The sequence below is a fragment of the Canis lupus genome, chromosome 16, assembly GCF_003254725.2.
Source record: "Canis lupus dingo isolate Sandy chromosome 16, ASM325472v2, whole genome shotgun sequence".
In the NCBI taxonomy this organism is placed as follows: domain Eukaryota; kingdom Metazoa; phylum Chordata; class Mammalia; order Carnivora; family Canidae; genus Canis; species Canis lupus.
In genome coordinates, this window is record NC_064258.1 from 12,772,029 (window position 1) to 12,787,563 (window position 15,535).

At 36.4% G+C, this 15,535-nt stretch overlaps 1 protein-coding gene across 2 annotated transcripts in view; it reads left to right on the forward strand.

Annotated features, from left to right (window-relative positions):
- NUP205 (nucleoporin 205) overlaps nt 1-15,535 on the forward strand; it is a 79,473-nt gene that overhangs the window by 27,025 nt on the left and 36,913 nt on the right. For both annotated transcript variants that reach the window (XM_025464130.3, XM_025464131.3), the window contains exons 13-22: nt 1,433-1,615; nt 3,737-3,787; nt 4,375-4,584; nt 7,086-7,185; nt 7,644-7,781; nt 9,305-9,494; nt 10,932-11,052; nt 12,456-12,537; nt 12,814-12,978; nt 13,289-13,413. In XM_025464130.3, the coding sequence (XP_025319915.3) occupies nt 1,433-1,615; nt 3,737-3,787; nt 4,375-4,584; nt 7,086-7,185; nt 7,644-7,781; nt 9,305-9,494; nt 10,932-11,052; nt 12,456-12,537; nt 12,814-12,978; nt 13,289-13,413 (1,365 nt within the window). The remainder of the gene's footprint in view (nt 1-1,432; nt 1,616-3,736; nt 3,788-4,374; nt 4,585-7,085; nt 7,186-7,643; nt 7,782-9,304; nt 9,495-10,931; nt 11,053-12,455; nt 12,538-12,813; nt 12,979-13,288; nt 13,414-15,535) is intronic.

Below are 15,535 nucleotides of genomic sequence, written 5' to 3' on the forward strand. Positions count from 1 at the left end.
GCATATGCCTGAAGGAAAATAGGCAAAGAAGAATCAGTTGTGGATGCACATCCTTCTAGAAGGTCTCATAGCATAGTTGTGGATGTGTATGTATTGGTGTTATGTATACATAAAGAATATATTTTAAATTATTTTTAAAGTTTATTTTTAAATTGATTTATTATTTTTATTAGAGAAGAGAGCACATGCAAGCAGGGTACAAGGTGGGGTAGAGAGGGAGAGAATCTTAAGCAGGCTCCACGGTAAGTGCAAAGCTTGAAGTGGGATTCGATGTCTTGACCCTGACATCATGATGTGAACCAAAACCGAGAGTTGGATGCTTAACTGACTGAGCCATTCAGGTACCTAAAGCTATTTTTGATTAAAGAGAAAAGTTATTTACTAAAGGAAAAAGAAAAGTTACTCACTGAATTACTCTTTTATTCTCTCTTTACACTGACCCATCTTACCTGCCACTACCAAAATTAGACTTTATAAGAAACATTGGTTTCATTACATAATATCTTTACTCAGAAACCTCTTTTAGTTCTATTATTTCCTAGAGCAAAATTGCTTAGTGAGACAATCTGTCCTGAGGACAGGAATATTGTCTTCTGACTTTTCAGTTTTTCCAGGAATGCTTAACATTAAAACATAAAGTTAGTAGTTATTTTTTGTTGAATTAAAATGGAATGGTATTGGCATGCCTGGGTGACTCAGTCAGCTAAGCTTCCAACTCTGGATCTCAGCTCGCATCTTAATCTCTGGGTCGTGAATTTAGGCCTGTCTTGGGCTCCGCTCTGGGTGTGGAGCCTACTTAAAAAAGAAAAATAAGTGGTATTTGATATCATATATATATCTTCATTTTTTTTTAAGATTTTATATATTTATTTGAGAGAGAGCAAGAATGAGAGAGAGAACATGAGCTGGGGGAGAGGCAGAGGGAGAGGGAGAAGCAGACTCCCTGCTGAACCAGGAGCCCTATATGGGGCTCTATCCCAGTATCATGACCTGAGCTGAAGTCAGATGCCTATCTGACTGAGCCACCCAGGCACTTCTATAATCTTCATTTTTTTCTCAAAAAATGAAGTTAGTTATTCATGTATCGTAGTAGAAAACATACTACATTGTTTCAGAAAGATTTGAAAGTGTTTAGGTAAGATTTATGTGACTCTGTAGACCATTTATCTCATATGGACTATTTTCCATGCTTAGAGCTATAAAAATAATTCTAAAAGACTATTTCTCCTCCATTCTTTACATTGAGCTATAATCTGATTTGATCCACTGGTAGACCTCAAAGCATAAGCCATAGGTTTGTCTTTGTTTTAGTACGTAGTAAGTCTATGAATACTCGGTGTAAGTGCTAGCAAATGACTAGATGATTGCTAGTCATTTCCCTTAGCTTTTTTAAAGATGAGAAAGTCTTGTTCTTTCTGTATTTGATTCCCAGAGTGAAAATGCTCGCCTGGCACTCTGTGAACATCCTCAGTGGACCCCGGTTGTGGTGATTCTGGGACTCCTACAATGCAGTATTCCCCCCGTTCTTAAAGCAGAGCTGCTGAAGACCCTTGCAGCTTTTGGAAAATCTCCTGAAATTGCTGCTTCCCTCTGGCAGTCCCTGGAATACACTCAGGTAGTAGATTACAAGCTCTCTTATTTGTTATAGTTTGAAAAGTGAGGCCTGGTAACATGGTAAAAGCAAGAGCATCCAGTTTGCAACTTACAGTATACCAGGACCTTCCCAGTTAGACAGTCCTGGTTTTAGTACTGAACACAGCATCAGAAACTAACAGGGTTAGGTTTTTCTCTTGCATCAGTTGACAGCTTTACTAGGTTACTAGCGATGGGCTCTCAAGACTTTGTTTTTCTGTGGGCACAGACAATAAATGGACAGAATTCCTTACTCCGTCTGTGAGGCTAGGCTGACAAGAGCTTGCAGGTGTTATTTGTACTTACTAAATGTTAGGATTACCTATTATTCTTTTCTGCTGCTTCCATGTCCTCTATCAATTTTTCTTTTTTTTTTTTTTTTTAAGATTTTATTTATTTATTCATGAAAGACACAGAGAGAGAGAGAGAGGCAGAGGGAGAAGCAGACCATGCAGGGAGCCTGATGGGGGACTGGATCCCGGGTCTCCAGGGTCACGCCCTGGGCTGAAGGCAGGCACTAAACCGCTGAGCCACCCGGGCTGCCCTCAATTTTTCTTTCTTAAGATGTAAGATTTATTGGAATCCTTTTTTTTTTTTTTGGAATTCTTCTATGAAGGTATACTTACTTAGTATATATAAAATAATATATTATTATCATAATTATATATTATTAACATATTAATCATTAATGTTATATAATTATTAAGAATAATATATGATATATATTATATATTATATAATGCATATTATATGATTATATATAATACATATTAGAATAAAAAAGAAGGATGTGCTTTACAAACATATCTCTAGAAAAATGGTTCAGTGGAATATGTGTTTGTCTAAAAAACAGTAAAACATATAGGAGCCTGTGATTCTAACACCATTTTGAAGCAGTAAAATTTCTAGTTATTTTCTAACGTGTGTCCTGAAGAGGTGATGATGTTTTATAAGAGCAAAATGAAGGGAGCTGGTGTGTGCTGAGAGGCTGAGTCACTTTGGGTTTAGTATCAATACTTCATATTTTTTCATTTATGAATGTGTCACTACTTAGTGTTCTAAGTTCTTAGCGCTCCTTTATACCAATAATGAAGTATGGTTGGGCTTAGACATTTCTAGAGCAGGATTTCTTTTTTAAGGATTCTACGTGATAGTACATTTTCAGCTTGTAAGAGTGGTAAGTAATATAACATGAAGTGTCATTCATTATGCCGCATACTGCCTATGTACCTAGCAAGGTCAGGTCAGAACATCTTAACTCTGAACTTTTGCCCACATAAGAAATTTGTTCAAATCTGTTATTAACAAATTTAATTATTGGTTTTCTGGTGCAGACAGTGGGGCTGGTCTCAAACCCTGGTGAGATTTTATTCTGTAAATCCTCTTAAGATTCATTCCTAGAATATTTCAGAGGGTATTTGTTGAATATTGTTCTTATGTGCACTTAGAAACTACCAGTTTTCTGAAGCCCAGATAATTAAAGGTTTTACCTGAATCACATACAATTACTAATGAAAGTCCTATCAGAGACTTTTTTCTTTTTTTTTTTTTTTTAAGATTTTATTTATTTATTCATGAGACACACAGAGAGACACACACACAGGCAGAGGGAGAAGCAGGCTCCCTGCAGGGAGCCTGATGTGGGACTCGATCCTGGAACTCCAGGATCACACCCTGGGCTGAAGGCAGGCACTAAACTTCTGAGCCACTCAGGCGTCCCAGAGACTTCTCAATTGTCATTTCTGATCAGGATCATAAGATACATATATGTGGTAGGTGAGAAATATGACTATTATATTGCAGAGCCAGGAATCCCTGGGTGGCGCAGCGGTTTAGCGCCTGCCTTGGCCCAGGGCGCGATCCTGGAGACCCGGGATCGAATCCCACGTCGGGCTCCCGGTGCATGGAGCCTGCTTCTCCCTCTGCCTGTGTCTCTGCCTCTCTCTCTCTCTCTCTCTCTCTCTCTCTCTGTGTGACTATCATAAATAAATAAAAATTAAAAAAAAAGAAAAGTTTATATTGCAGAGCCACTATTTTTCATTGAGGATTGGGGAATGTTCCTAACATTTATTTCTTATTCCTAACATCTATTTCTTATTTTAAGATACTGCAAACCGTAAGGGTTCCAAGCCAGAGGCAAGCTATTGGTATCGAGGTAAAGTTTTCCTTTTAGTTTAAATGTTCTATTTGTACATTCACATGATGAAAATTAACAAAAGTTGTTCTTACTCTGTTGGTTTCTTATAATTTTCAAATTTAGTATATTTCATTTGAAGTGTAGTCAGGGCAGTGTTGAAATGGAGATGAAACTTTTCATGAGAGGGACCAAAAGCTTTAGGTTTCAGTTTTGGGAAAAGATGTTACAAAGCAGCCATCCGAGCTGAAAGTTTGCTTTGAATCTAGTTTAATTCAGTTACTTGGGTCAACCAAAGTGAGATTTTACTTGTTTTAGTTTCTTTTTTTCTCACTCTATGCTCTCCTTTTCTTTTTCATGAAGAAGCATAAGATTTCTATTTTTAATTCACAGATGGGAATAATATGTGGGAATTTGAAATTCTTCCATCTGATCTAGATTTATATACTACTTTTGTGTCTTTTCCTTTAAATGAACAATGGTAATATTTGTTACATTTCTTTTTGGTGTCATGATGATAAGCTCAACATTAATGAGTCAATGTCTGCAAAATGTACTTTATAGCTGATTGTTTTATATTGCTAAATGTCTTTATTTTTCTTTGAAAGGTTGAACTAAATGAAATAGAATCCCGGTGTGAAGAATACCCATTGACTCGAGCTTTTTGCCAGCTTATTAGTACCTTGGTGGAGAGTTCATTTCCTTCTAATTTGGGTGCTGGCCTGCGGCCCCCTGGCTTTGACCCTTATTTGCAGTTCCTCAGAGATTCTGTGTTTCTCCGATTCCGCACGAGAGCTTACCGGAGAGCAGCTGAAAAGGTAATGTTCAGAGAAACCTTTTTTATCCTTATTCATTTATTGATGCTTTTTCTTTTATTAAAGGTATAAGATGCTATAAATTCATTTTAGCCTTTGACAATCAATACAATTCATAGTTTTAATGCTGAGATGCCCATGATCTGATTAGTTTATATGCTTTAAAATCAATCTGTGCATTAAAACTAAAGCACTGGCTTTTTTAGTGATCAGTAATTTAATTGATATGAATTTATAGTCATTCATATCTTTAGTTGAACAAATTTGGACCAAAATTGAACCAAAAATATCACACCTTTGTCAGGTGGAAACACATTGTCCTTTTTGGGGATGATTTTGTTTAGGGATTGAAGTAAGTTTAGACTTGCACACCAACTTCTATTGATCTAGTAGCACTTTTGAGTTGTAGAGTCTTAGCTTAGTGGGAAGACATATTATGGTCCATCAGGTATGTTTGCCACGGATGGAATTGGAAGGAGCACTGACATTTATATACGTATTTGCTCTGGTTACAACACACAACTGAACACAACTTATCGCATATATCATCTTATGTAATTCCAATCTTACCGTGAGGCAGGTACTATTAATATTCCCATTTTACAGACGGAGGCTTAGCAAGGTTAAGGAACTTGCCTAAGGTCTAGGACCAGGATTTGAACCTAGGACTCTGATTCCAGATTCAAGCTCATAACCTCTAAGCTATGTAAGAGACCCTTCCAGGTTCTGACATAATTCACTTAGTCTATAATACTGTTTATTGCCTCCCAGATCCGCTTGGATGTGTCTTGTAGGGACATTTCTGCTTTATTTTTATAGTTTGCTATTTTTGAACCTATTGGTTTTATTCGTTGTTGTATTAGTGATTATAAAAATAATTTTTATGCTAATTTGGGACAGTTAGGAAAATATAGAAAAATATAAGAAGAAATGATATTATCCATAATCCCCTAGGAGGGATAATTTAGTCTTTTTCCTATATATATATACTTTGAGATAATTAGTTAAATTAGTTTGCATCTGTTTTTTGACTACTAAATTTGTTATCATGAGCACTTTTTTATGCCATCAAAGATCCTTTGAAAACAGTCTCTTTAATCTTTAATGTGTGATCTTTACTTGTTTTTAGCATGGTGTATGTACTCATTTCCCTTTCATTGGACACAGTTTATTTCTAATATTTCATCCCAAGTAACTGAAATTCATTTTTGGTCACTTGTCTTATGATTTTTGCTTCTCACAGAGTAAAAATAAACACTGGGTGTACATTTAAGTCCTAAAATTACCTCATTAACATCTGTCTCCTTGATGAAAAGAATTAATGGCGACCATATGACTTGTTAAAAGTCCTTGTGAATGCCGAATAATGGATGCTGAGAATTGTGATCTCTTCAACAAATGCTCTGATATGTTTTTGCACTTCTCTTAGGTAGCTTATTTGCCTTTTTGTTAAAAGGTCATTATGATCTAAGTGTTTAGAGCTTCAGTTAGCCACATTCTTTCCAGATTATTGTTTTTTGTTCATGCATCTGGATACTTGCAGTGCTGCTATTTCCCTTGCTACCATTGATTGGAGTTCCACCCTAACATATATACCCTCTGACTTTTTTCCCTCAATTTCATGAAGTTTTTGCACTTGAAAGTCTTCCTCAGGTTTAACTTCTGTCGTTATATTTTAGAGTACTAAAACAGTGCTTTAGATCGAGATAAATAACATAGACTATTAGAGCCAGTGTATATATTTGTCAGTCCTAAAATTCATTATTATGTGGTGATAAGCCTTTTTTATTTAAATCAATGATCTTGAAATTTTTGGGAAGTACAGATAGTAGATAATTTTAAAATAATTTAAAAAAATCACCATATAGTCCCAATTCCCAAACTAGTCTTGATAAAATTACGTGCAGTGGAAATGATTTTAAAATTTAAAAAGAAAAAACAAAAAATCCTTATCTAAGTTATCAAACTCAGCCTTAATAAATTCTATTTAATGGATTTATTTTAAAACAAAGTCTTAATTTTCCTATCTATACTGTTATATATATTTTTCTTTTTAAAAAATTTTTTTTAAAATATATTTTTCCTTTGGCATAAGTAGTTTTCCTTGTTGCATAGCTTTTAAAAATATTTTTTATCAGAAAGGTATTAATGGGGCCATTAGGGGCAAGCCTACTAGTGATGGAGTCTTAACTTCTTTGGCTCGAGGTGTAAGATAGAATATTGGTCTGGGAATAGAAGTCCAGGGCTTGCCTTCCAGCACCTTTGCTACCAAGCTTTATAGTTTTAGGGAAGTTATTCATGCTCTGAGCTTCACTTGCTTTCTCTTTGAAATAAGTGTGATTAGATGGTTTCTTAGACCCTTTATAGCTGAGATCTTTAGAGAAAATATGAAATATTTGACACTTTTGACATGTTCTGGAGTAAAGTGGGAGGAATGAAAAGCCTAGCATGGCTATCACATTGGACTGTTTTATTGTTACTGTAACATTTGTGTCTTTCCATAGTGGGAAGTTGCTGAGGTTGTTTTGGAGGTGTTTTATAAATTGCTCAGAGATTATGAGCCTCAACTTGAAGATTTTGTAGACCAGTTTGTGGAATTACAAGGTAATTCTGAAAAAACAAAAAAAAAACAAAAAAAAAACAAGGTAATTCTGTCACTTTCAAATAAGCTGTCAGCTATTTATAAAGCTACTTATAATTTAGATATATATATATATATGATACAAATTATTTCTAAGTTTATAAATTAGAGTGTAATCTTTTTAATTACATTATTTATTTTAATTGTTCTGAACAAGAGAAAATAAAGTAAAATTTTGTGGAGTGAAAGACAACACTGCCTTACAGATTATTTGACAAGTTAACATGTTATAGATAACTAACTGCTGTGAGCAAAACAGCCCATTTGGGAATTACCACTGTATACAATTTGTATCCTTGTCTCTAAATTGAAACTTGCCCATTCAGATGCCATTTAATTTTCAAGTCTCATACATTTCATATAAACCAAGGGTGTGACAAAAGTACTAACTGTCTTTTGGACTATGTTGTGTTCTATTTAGGAGAAGAAATCATAGCCTACAAGCCACCAGGATTTAGTCTCATGTATCATCTTCTGAATGAGTCACCAATGTTGGAGCTTGCTCTTAGTTTATTGGAAGAAGGCGTTAAGCAGCTGGATACCTATGCCCCTTTCCCTGGTATGTGCCCGAATGTCTTACTGTCTTGAAAACAGTTCTCATATTTTCATTTTTTATAACTGGAAGGTTAAAATAGATGATTTCTGAAGTCCTTTTCCATGTGAGGTTCTCCATATTTACGTAAAGTTTTCATTGAGTCAAGCAGTGAAAGTATATTAAAAGTGAAAGAGGGATCCCTGGGTGGCTCAGTGGTTTAGCACCTGCCTTCGGCCCAGGGCGTGATCCTGGAGTCCTGGGATCGAGTCCCACATTGGGCTCCCTGTGTGGAGCTTGCTTCTCCCGCTGCCTGTGTCACTGCCTCTCTCTCTTTATCTCTCTCTGTGTCTCTCATGAATAAATAAATAAAATCTTTAAAAAAAAAAAAAGTGAAAGAGTAAAGTACAGTGTCTCTCACTATAACTGTGTCTCATTGCATGGTTTTTTTAATGGGTAATTATAGTTATTTTTCTTTCATTTTAATGTCTTTAACCTGCCTATATTTAAATCTAATGTATTTTTTGTTTTCTTGTCTCTATAGTCTTCGTAGAGGCACTTAACTATATATTGCCTGCTACATAGTGTTCAATAGATATTATTTAATATCATTACTACTGTGGGCAGCCCCAGTGGCTTAGCGGTTTAGCACTGCCCTCAGCTCGGCGTGATCCTGGAGACCCGGGATTGAGTCCCACGTCGGGCTCCCTACATGGAGCCTGCTTCTCCCTCTGCCTCTCTCTCTCTCTCTCTCTCTCTCTCTCTCTCTGTCTCTAATAAATAAATAAAATCTTTAAGAAAAAATATCATTACTACTGCTAATTATGATTTATTGAGAGCTTACTATACATTTGGTGCTTTTAAAAGCACTTTTAACACATTTAATCTGTATAAAAGCCTTATATTATTAGATATCATTTCCAGTTTATAAATAAGGAAATTGATGTAACAAAGAGATTTCATATCTTTTGGTGGTAACTTTTGGCTCTGTGATTTGAACGTAGACAATTTGGCTCCAGAGTTCATGTATTTTAAATTTGAATGGTGGGATTATAGATAATCTTTGTTCAAATTCTCAATTTCTTTATTTGCAAATTTTCTGCAGTGAGTATATATTACTCTAAATCAGTTTCTCAGTCTTGGAGCCAGTGACATTTCAGGCCATGTAATTCTTTGCTGTGGAGACCGTTCTGTGCATTGTAGGCCCCCACCCACTAGATGCCTATAGTGCTTTCCCAGTTGTGACAACCAAAAGTATCTCTAGGCCTTGCCAAGTGTCCTCCAGGACCTAAATTACCCTCAATCTGAAAACCATTGCTCTAAATAATGAAGGAAGAGATAAGGGAAAATGAGAAGCCATTGCATACAAGTAATCTTAAATTACAGAAATTATGGTGAATTGACATTGATGAGTAGTTTTATGAAGTTGCTGCTGTAAGTGGACATTTGAGGGCTTTTTGAGTCCACAACTTGTCCTTTGGCTTGTTTTCCTAAGAACTGTGCATTTTTAAGATTCATGTAGAACTTTCTAACTTTATGTTTTTTTGTAGGGAAGAAACACTTGGAGAAAGCAGTGCAGCATTGCCTTGCACTTCTCAATCTGACTCTGCAAAAGGAAAATCTCTTTATGGACCTTCTAAGAGAGAGTCAGCTGGCTCTAATAGTTTCTCCTCTAGAACAGTTGTTACAGGGAATCAATCCCAGAACCAAGAAGGCTGATAATGTGGTGAATATTGCCAGGTAAGTTATATTTGTAGATAGAAAAATGACGAAATAAATCATGCGGGCTTGCTTTCCACCTTTGATTTCTAAATCTGGTCAGATCCTCATTCATTACTTTGGGGGTTGGGAGGCTCATTTTGTTCTTGCCTTCTTTAGTCCTTCTGATTTTAATTACTCTGACCTTTACAATTTTTTTTCTCTTTCTAATGAATTTGTATCTTAAGCATTTCTTAGTATAAAACGACATTGTCTTAGTATTGTTTGTCTCCTGAAGGGAGACAATATTATACTGTTAGTGGGAATACAAACTGGTGCAGCCACTCTGGAAAACAGTATGGAAGTTCCTTATAAAAGTTAAAGGTAGAATTACCCTATGACCCAGCAATTGCCCTAGTAGGTATTTATCTAAAGGATACAAACATAGTGATTCAGAAGGGCCCCTTGCACCCCAATGTTTATGGCAGCGATGTCCACAATAGCCAAAATATGGAAGGAACCCAGATGTCCATCTACAGCTGAATGGATAAAGAAGGGATTTGGGACAAGGACACACACAAACACACACAGAGAGAGAGAGAGAGAGAGAGAGGAATATTACTTGGCCATCAAAAAGGATGAAATCTTGCCATTTGCAGTGATGTGGCTGGAACTAGAGAGTATTATCCTAAGCAAAAGAAGTCAGAGAAAGACAAATACCTTATGATTTCACTCGTGGAATTTAAGAAACAAGATAGATAAACTTAGGTGAAGGGAAGGAAAAATAAAATAAAATGAAAATTGAGAGGGAAGAAAACCAAAAGTGATTCCAAAGTCTAGGAAATAAACTGAGGATTGCTGAAGGGGAGGTGGGTGGGGAGATGGGGTAACTGGGTGATGGGCATTTAAGGAGGGTACATGATGTATTGGGCACTGGGTATTATATACAACAGATGAATCACTGAATTTTATCTCTGAAACTAATAAAATGTATAAATATATATATATTAAGGAAACTAGAAGTTTGTTGGTTAGGGCTAAGGAGCAAACTTTTCATTGTATATATCCTAGCTTCCTGTAACTTGCTTAGCAGTGTTTGGTGTTTTGTAACTTGTAGAGGTGTCACCCTGATTGATTACTTCAGCTTCACATGGCATTCTCTGTGTGTGTGTGTGTGTGTGTGTGTGTGTGTCCATCCCAAATCCCTCCTTTGAATAAGGATAGCAGTCATTGGACTAGGGCTGTCTGTAATGACTTCATCTTAACTTGATTGCCTGTGTCTACAAAGACCCTATTTCCAAACAAGGTTACTGTGGGTTCAGATATAAACGATCAAATTTTGGAGGAATGCAATTCTTAACCAATAACAGACTGTATCTAGTTAGGATGGAAGCCTTTGTCATTTACCCAAGATGTTGAGAAGAGTAAAAAGCCAAAAGTTTCATCACATCGCTCCTCAAATGTTTTCTTGTTTTAAAGATACCTGTATCATGGCAACACTAATTCAGAATTGGCTTTTGAAAGTGCCAAGATCCTCTGCTGTATCTCTTGCAACTCTAATATTCAGATAAAATTGGTTGGAGATTTCACACATGACCAGGTAACTGATTTTGTTGTTGTTATTTCATTTGGTACGTTCTGAGCACATATGAAAGTCACAGTGTCTGTGGAGGAATCTTATTTTTGTTTATGAAAAAGTTGTATGAGAGTAAGTGTATTTATATATGATGGTGAAAACCTATCTGTGTACTGGGCTGTGATTTGTGTTTGAAAAGAATACCATCCACAGTGATACCATAGGCACTGTAGCGTGTGCCTGGCAAGCAGAGTGAGACTCTTGCTCTTCTGAGTACAATAAGGTGATGAGGCTTGTCAGTGCAGCTTCTGCTTGTGTCCTACATCCTTTGTCTCACTCTGTCAGTCACTCAGACTCTGGTCTTAATTTTTTTTTTAACTTTAAATATTTATTCATGAGAGACAGAGAGAGAAGCAGAGACATAGGCAGAGGGAGAAGCAGGCTCCTCACAGGGAGCCTGATGCGGGACTTGATCCTGGGACTCCAGGACCATGTCCTGAGCTGAAGGCAGGCGCTCAACTGCTGAGTCACCCAGGTATCTCGAGCCTGTGCAATTCTGAATGTGTCTCATTGTTGAGTTGGCTTTCTGGTGACTTCCATTTGTGTCAATATGTTTGATATTGCCCTATAGACAGTTTTCAGATGTTCTGTTAATCCAATTTATACTCTCTTTCTATTTTGAACAGCTCTATTCTATGCTGAAGAGCTACTTTTGGGGAATCTGCTACTTTTTCCCCTCTTTCATTCATGTTAGAAATCACTGCTTTAGCTAGTTGGATTTTGTTGTGTACTCCTTTACATCAGAATCTTCCTTTGTTGGGCTGGCAATATATCGCCCACAGATTGACTTAAAGTTCCATTAATCAGTTGTAACAACAACAACAAAAAAATCCACAAAAAACCACATGATAGGGGATGTGGAAAGTGAGAGTTCTCAGATCACTCATAAACATTTGAGTATGAATTATTATTACCAATTTTAACATCCTGCTAGATTCCTCGAGGAGATTGAAGTAGTGTCTAATCTCTCAGCCCAGAAACATAAAACTGGTGATAAGCAATATATTTCTAAAGAGAAAAGATAAGAATTTTATTTTATATTTTAGTTAAGATCCCATAGCATTGGGTTTATGATGAAGAGGTCATGAGATGGCAATTTAATGTTATTTTTTTTAAACTGATTTGATTCTTTGAGAAAGAAAATTTGGAGAAGCAAGTTTTGAAATCAATAAACTTTAAAATTTTTTGCGTCTTCAGTTATTTCTAAAGAGAGCGTATGGCATTTTAAGGAACTGAGTTTCCTATTAAAAGCAAAACTAAAACCTAAATACTTTAGAGATTTGCCTTTTTTCTTTATAGACAAGTGTATAGTTTCTCTAATATTTAAGAAGTTTATAATTTGTCTTTTAAAAAATCTGTGAACCCAGAGTGTAAGTCAGAAGCTGATGGCTGGATTTGTGGAGTGTTTGGATAGTGAAGATACAGAAGAATTTGTACGCCTAGAAGAGGGTAGGTCTTCCACTAACATGTTTATTTTTTACTTTATATAAATAATATAACAAGAACTTTAATTGTTGGTGATGAAACAGAAGTTTGAGAATTTGCTAGCACAAACATGTAAGGCTTTGTGGAATCCTCTTAAACAAATCTGAACTTACTGTAATGGCTGGTGAAGTGAACTTAAAGAGAACGTGATGGTTTGGAATATAAGCTTTATATATTTAAACTTGACTTATCTTGACTTTTTTAGTTTTGTAATTTTGTTTTGTGGATTTCCACATTAAGGATCAGAGCTTGAGAAGAAGTTAGCTGGAATCCGTCATGAAACAAGAATCCACATCCTGAATCTTCTCATCACCTCTCTGGAACGCAACCCACCCAATCTTGCTCTCTACCTGCTGGGATTTGAACTGAAGAAACCTGTCAGTACCACAAACCTACAAGATCCAGGTACAGCCATTGTACACATAGATGTTGTTTTTCTTTCGTATTTATGTAGCTAAATGGTCATTCATTGAATTCTGGGCTCATGGGATAATTCATTGAAAGTGAGAGGTCACATGGTAGGTAACTCTTTAGAACTTGGATCCAGTCCACAAATTAAGCCTTGGAAAATTGGCACTTACTAATTTTTCATGTCAGTATTTACAAGTGTGTTTACAGTGGAGCATATGTTTTTGGAATTTAACTTTTCTCAAGGTATCTTAGGGTTTTTAATGCAGAAATTTTAAAAGTTAAATTTCTTTTTGGTTTCACATAGGAGTGTTAGGTTGCCCTCGGACGTGCCTTCATGCCATTTTAAACATCTTGGAGAAAGGAACCGAAGGGAGAACAGGCCCGGTGGCAGTGAGAGAGTCTCCTCAACTCGCTGAACTATGTTACCAGGTATACAGAAGGCTGTACTTAATAGCACTTAGTAGAAGAAATTTAACTAGGTGCTTGAACACATCACAGATACGGAAGTGCAACAGACTTGAGTTGAAATGAGTTCATTTGATAGTTTGGCTTGTTTTTCATTTATAGATAAAATCCATGGAGCACAAGCCCCAAGATCCTATAAATCTGTAGAGCTATATGTTGCTCCCTTGAAAAATGAGATTAGATTTCTGAGATGGATTTTGACTTGGTAGTGTAGAAAGTTTCCAGTGGTTCTATTTCAGTTTGTTTCTTTTTGGTGAAGACAGTAGAAGACCTCTGATTTTCATCTCCTCCCCTTAACCAGCTTGAGCTTAATCAGCTTGAGCATGCCATGAAATTTCCCTGAGTTTTTAAATTAAATAGCAGTGGGCTTTTGTGAGACTTAACTGAATGTCAGACTGTGGATGAAAGCACTTTTTAAGAACCATGTGAATCCTGCGGTCCTGGAGCTACATGTCAGGTGGCGGAAAGTCACATTAGCGTGAAGTTTAAACTGTAGTGAGAACTTTTGTTTTGCCTGTGTTCACTTGTGATTCTTTTTTGTCTTACTCATTTGTAAGTGTAAATGTCCAAAAATCTAGCCTTTTATAGGATGTGACTAATTTCTCAATTTCAGTAGTACCTGTGATTTATATTTTCATAATAAAAAAGGCATCATTGACTTCTAGTGCCCTGGAGATTTTTCTTTATTATTCTCCTATTTTTCTTTTTTTAATTCTTTACTATTTCCTTCTGGCCCCTGGCTGTCCAAACAGCCCTTCATTGTAAATACTCTAAGGAAAGCCTGTAAGCTAAGTCTTCCTTAGAATGAAAATGAACTCTTCCTTAATGAGGGAACAAACCTGATGTACATTTCAGCAGCGTTCTAGAATTCAACATACTTAGTAGAAGTAGTTGATAATCTTAATCACGGAGGCTAAAGGAGTTAGGTGAAGTAAGCAAATGGAGCCAGATTTAAGAGAAAAGGGTGGGGAGAGGGCAGAGGAGGAGGATTTGACAGACCCGAAATCACATGCACTTCTCCTCAGCTCTGCTAATTGTTAATCGCGTCAGAATGCAGACTCTGGTTTACCAGATTCTCCGATTTGTGATACACTATACTGGCCAAAGAAAACATGTCTGTCCCAGCAGACTACCAGCAATATTACATATGCTCTGTGACTTTTCTCGATTCAAAATGGGGTCAAAAAAAAAAAAAAATGGGGTCCAGCCTAATCAGCTGCCCTCCTGGGAGCGTGTTAGTGCGGAATCTCAGGCTCTGCTCCAGAATCTGCATTTAGTCAGCAGCACTGCTCCATTTTTAATGAAAGGTACTTCATTCACCTGTAGGTTTATACTTTACTCTGCTTCAGAAAAAAGTCTTTAGACCCTTATTGACCCTTCATCTTCCAGCAGTATAAGGCCTTCTGGTCAGGAAGCTGACACTGAGCCTGTACCTTTGCTCTCACCTCTCTGACATGGATTAACAGTTGATTGTTATTATTGGTTTTAAAAATTCATAGTGAATACTGAATTGGCGAATATTGAACCATTGCTCCTAGGGAAGACATAGTGTTAGGACCTTTTAAGCCTCCCAGTATTTTTCTCAACTGATAATTAAATAACCTTCTATGTGTTTCTGTTAAAAGACACTTTATTTAATATATACTGTTAATTCATTAGCATTGAACTCATGGCCAGTAGCACTATATACTATATATTATACTATAGCTTGTCTCCCTGAGTGAAGCTTACCAAACACCTGTATTTTCTCTGTAAGGCATGTCCTTGCACTTAGGTGCACTTACTTCAGCATTATACTTGGCCGTTTTAAATAGCAAAATCACTAACAAAATGCACGAAGTATGAAAAACGGATCACATACGAAATATGGAAAGGATAGCTGTTACAACATTAGAGCTGAAACCAGGACAAAGAGCCTTGCCTTCTTCAGCCTCAGCTGAGAGCATGCAAGGTGGGCAACTCAAAATGTTTTGCTGCTCCTTACCTTTCCATGAGCAACTACAAGAGCATGCTTGTATTAATTGTGAAATTACAAATAAGTTTAGCATGTAGATGAATTTACAAATTCAGAATCTATAGATGATGA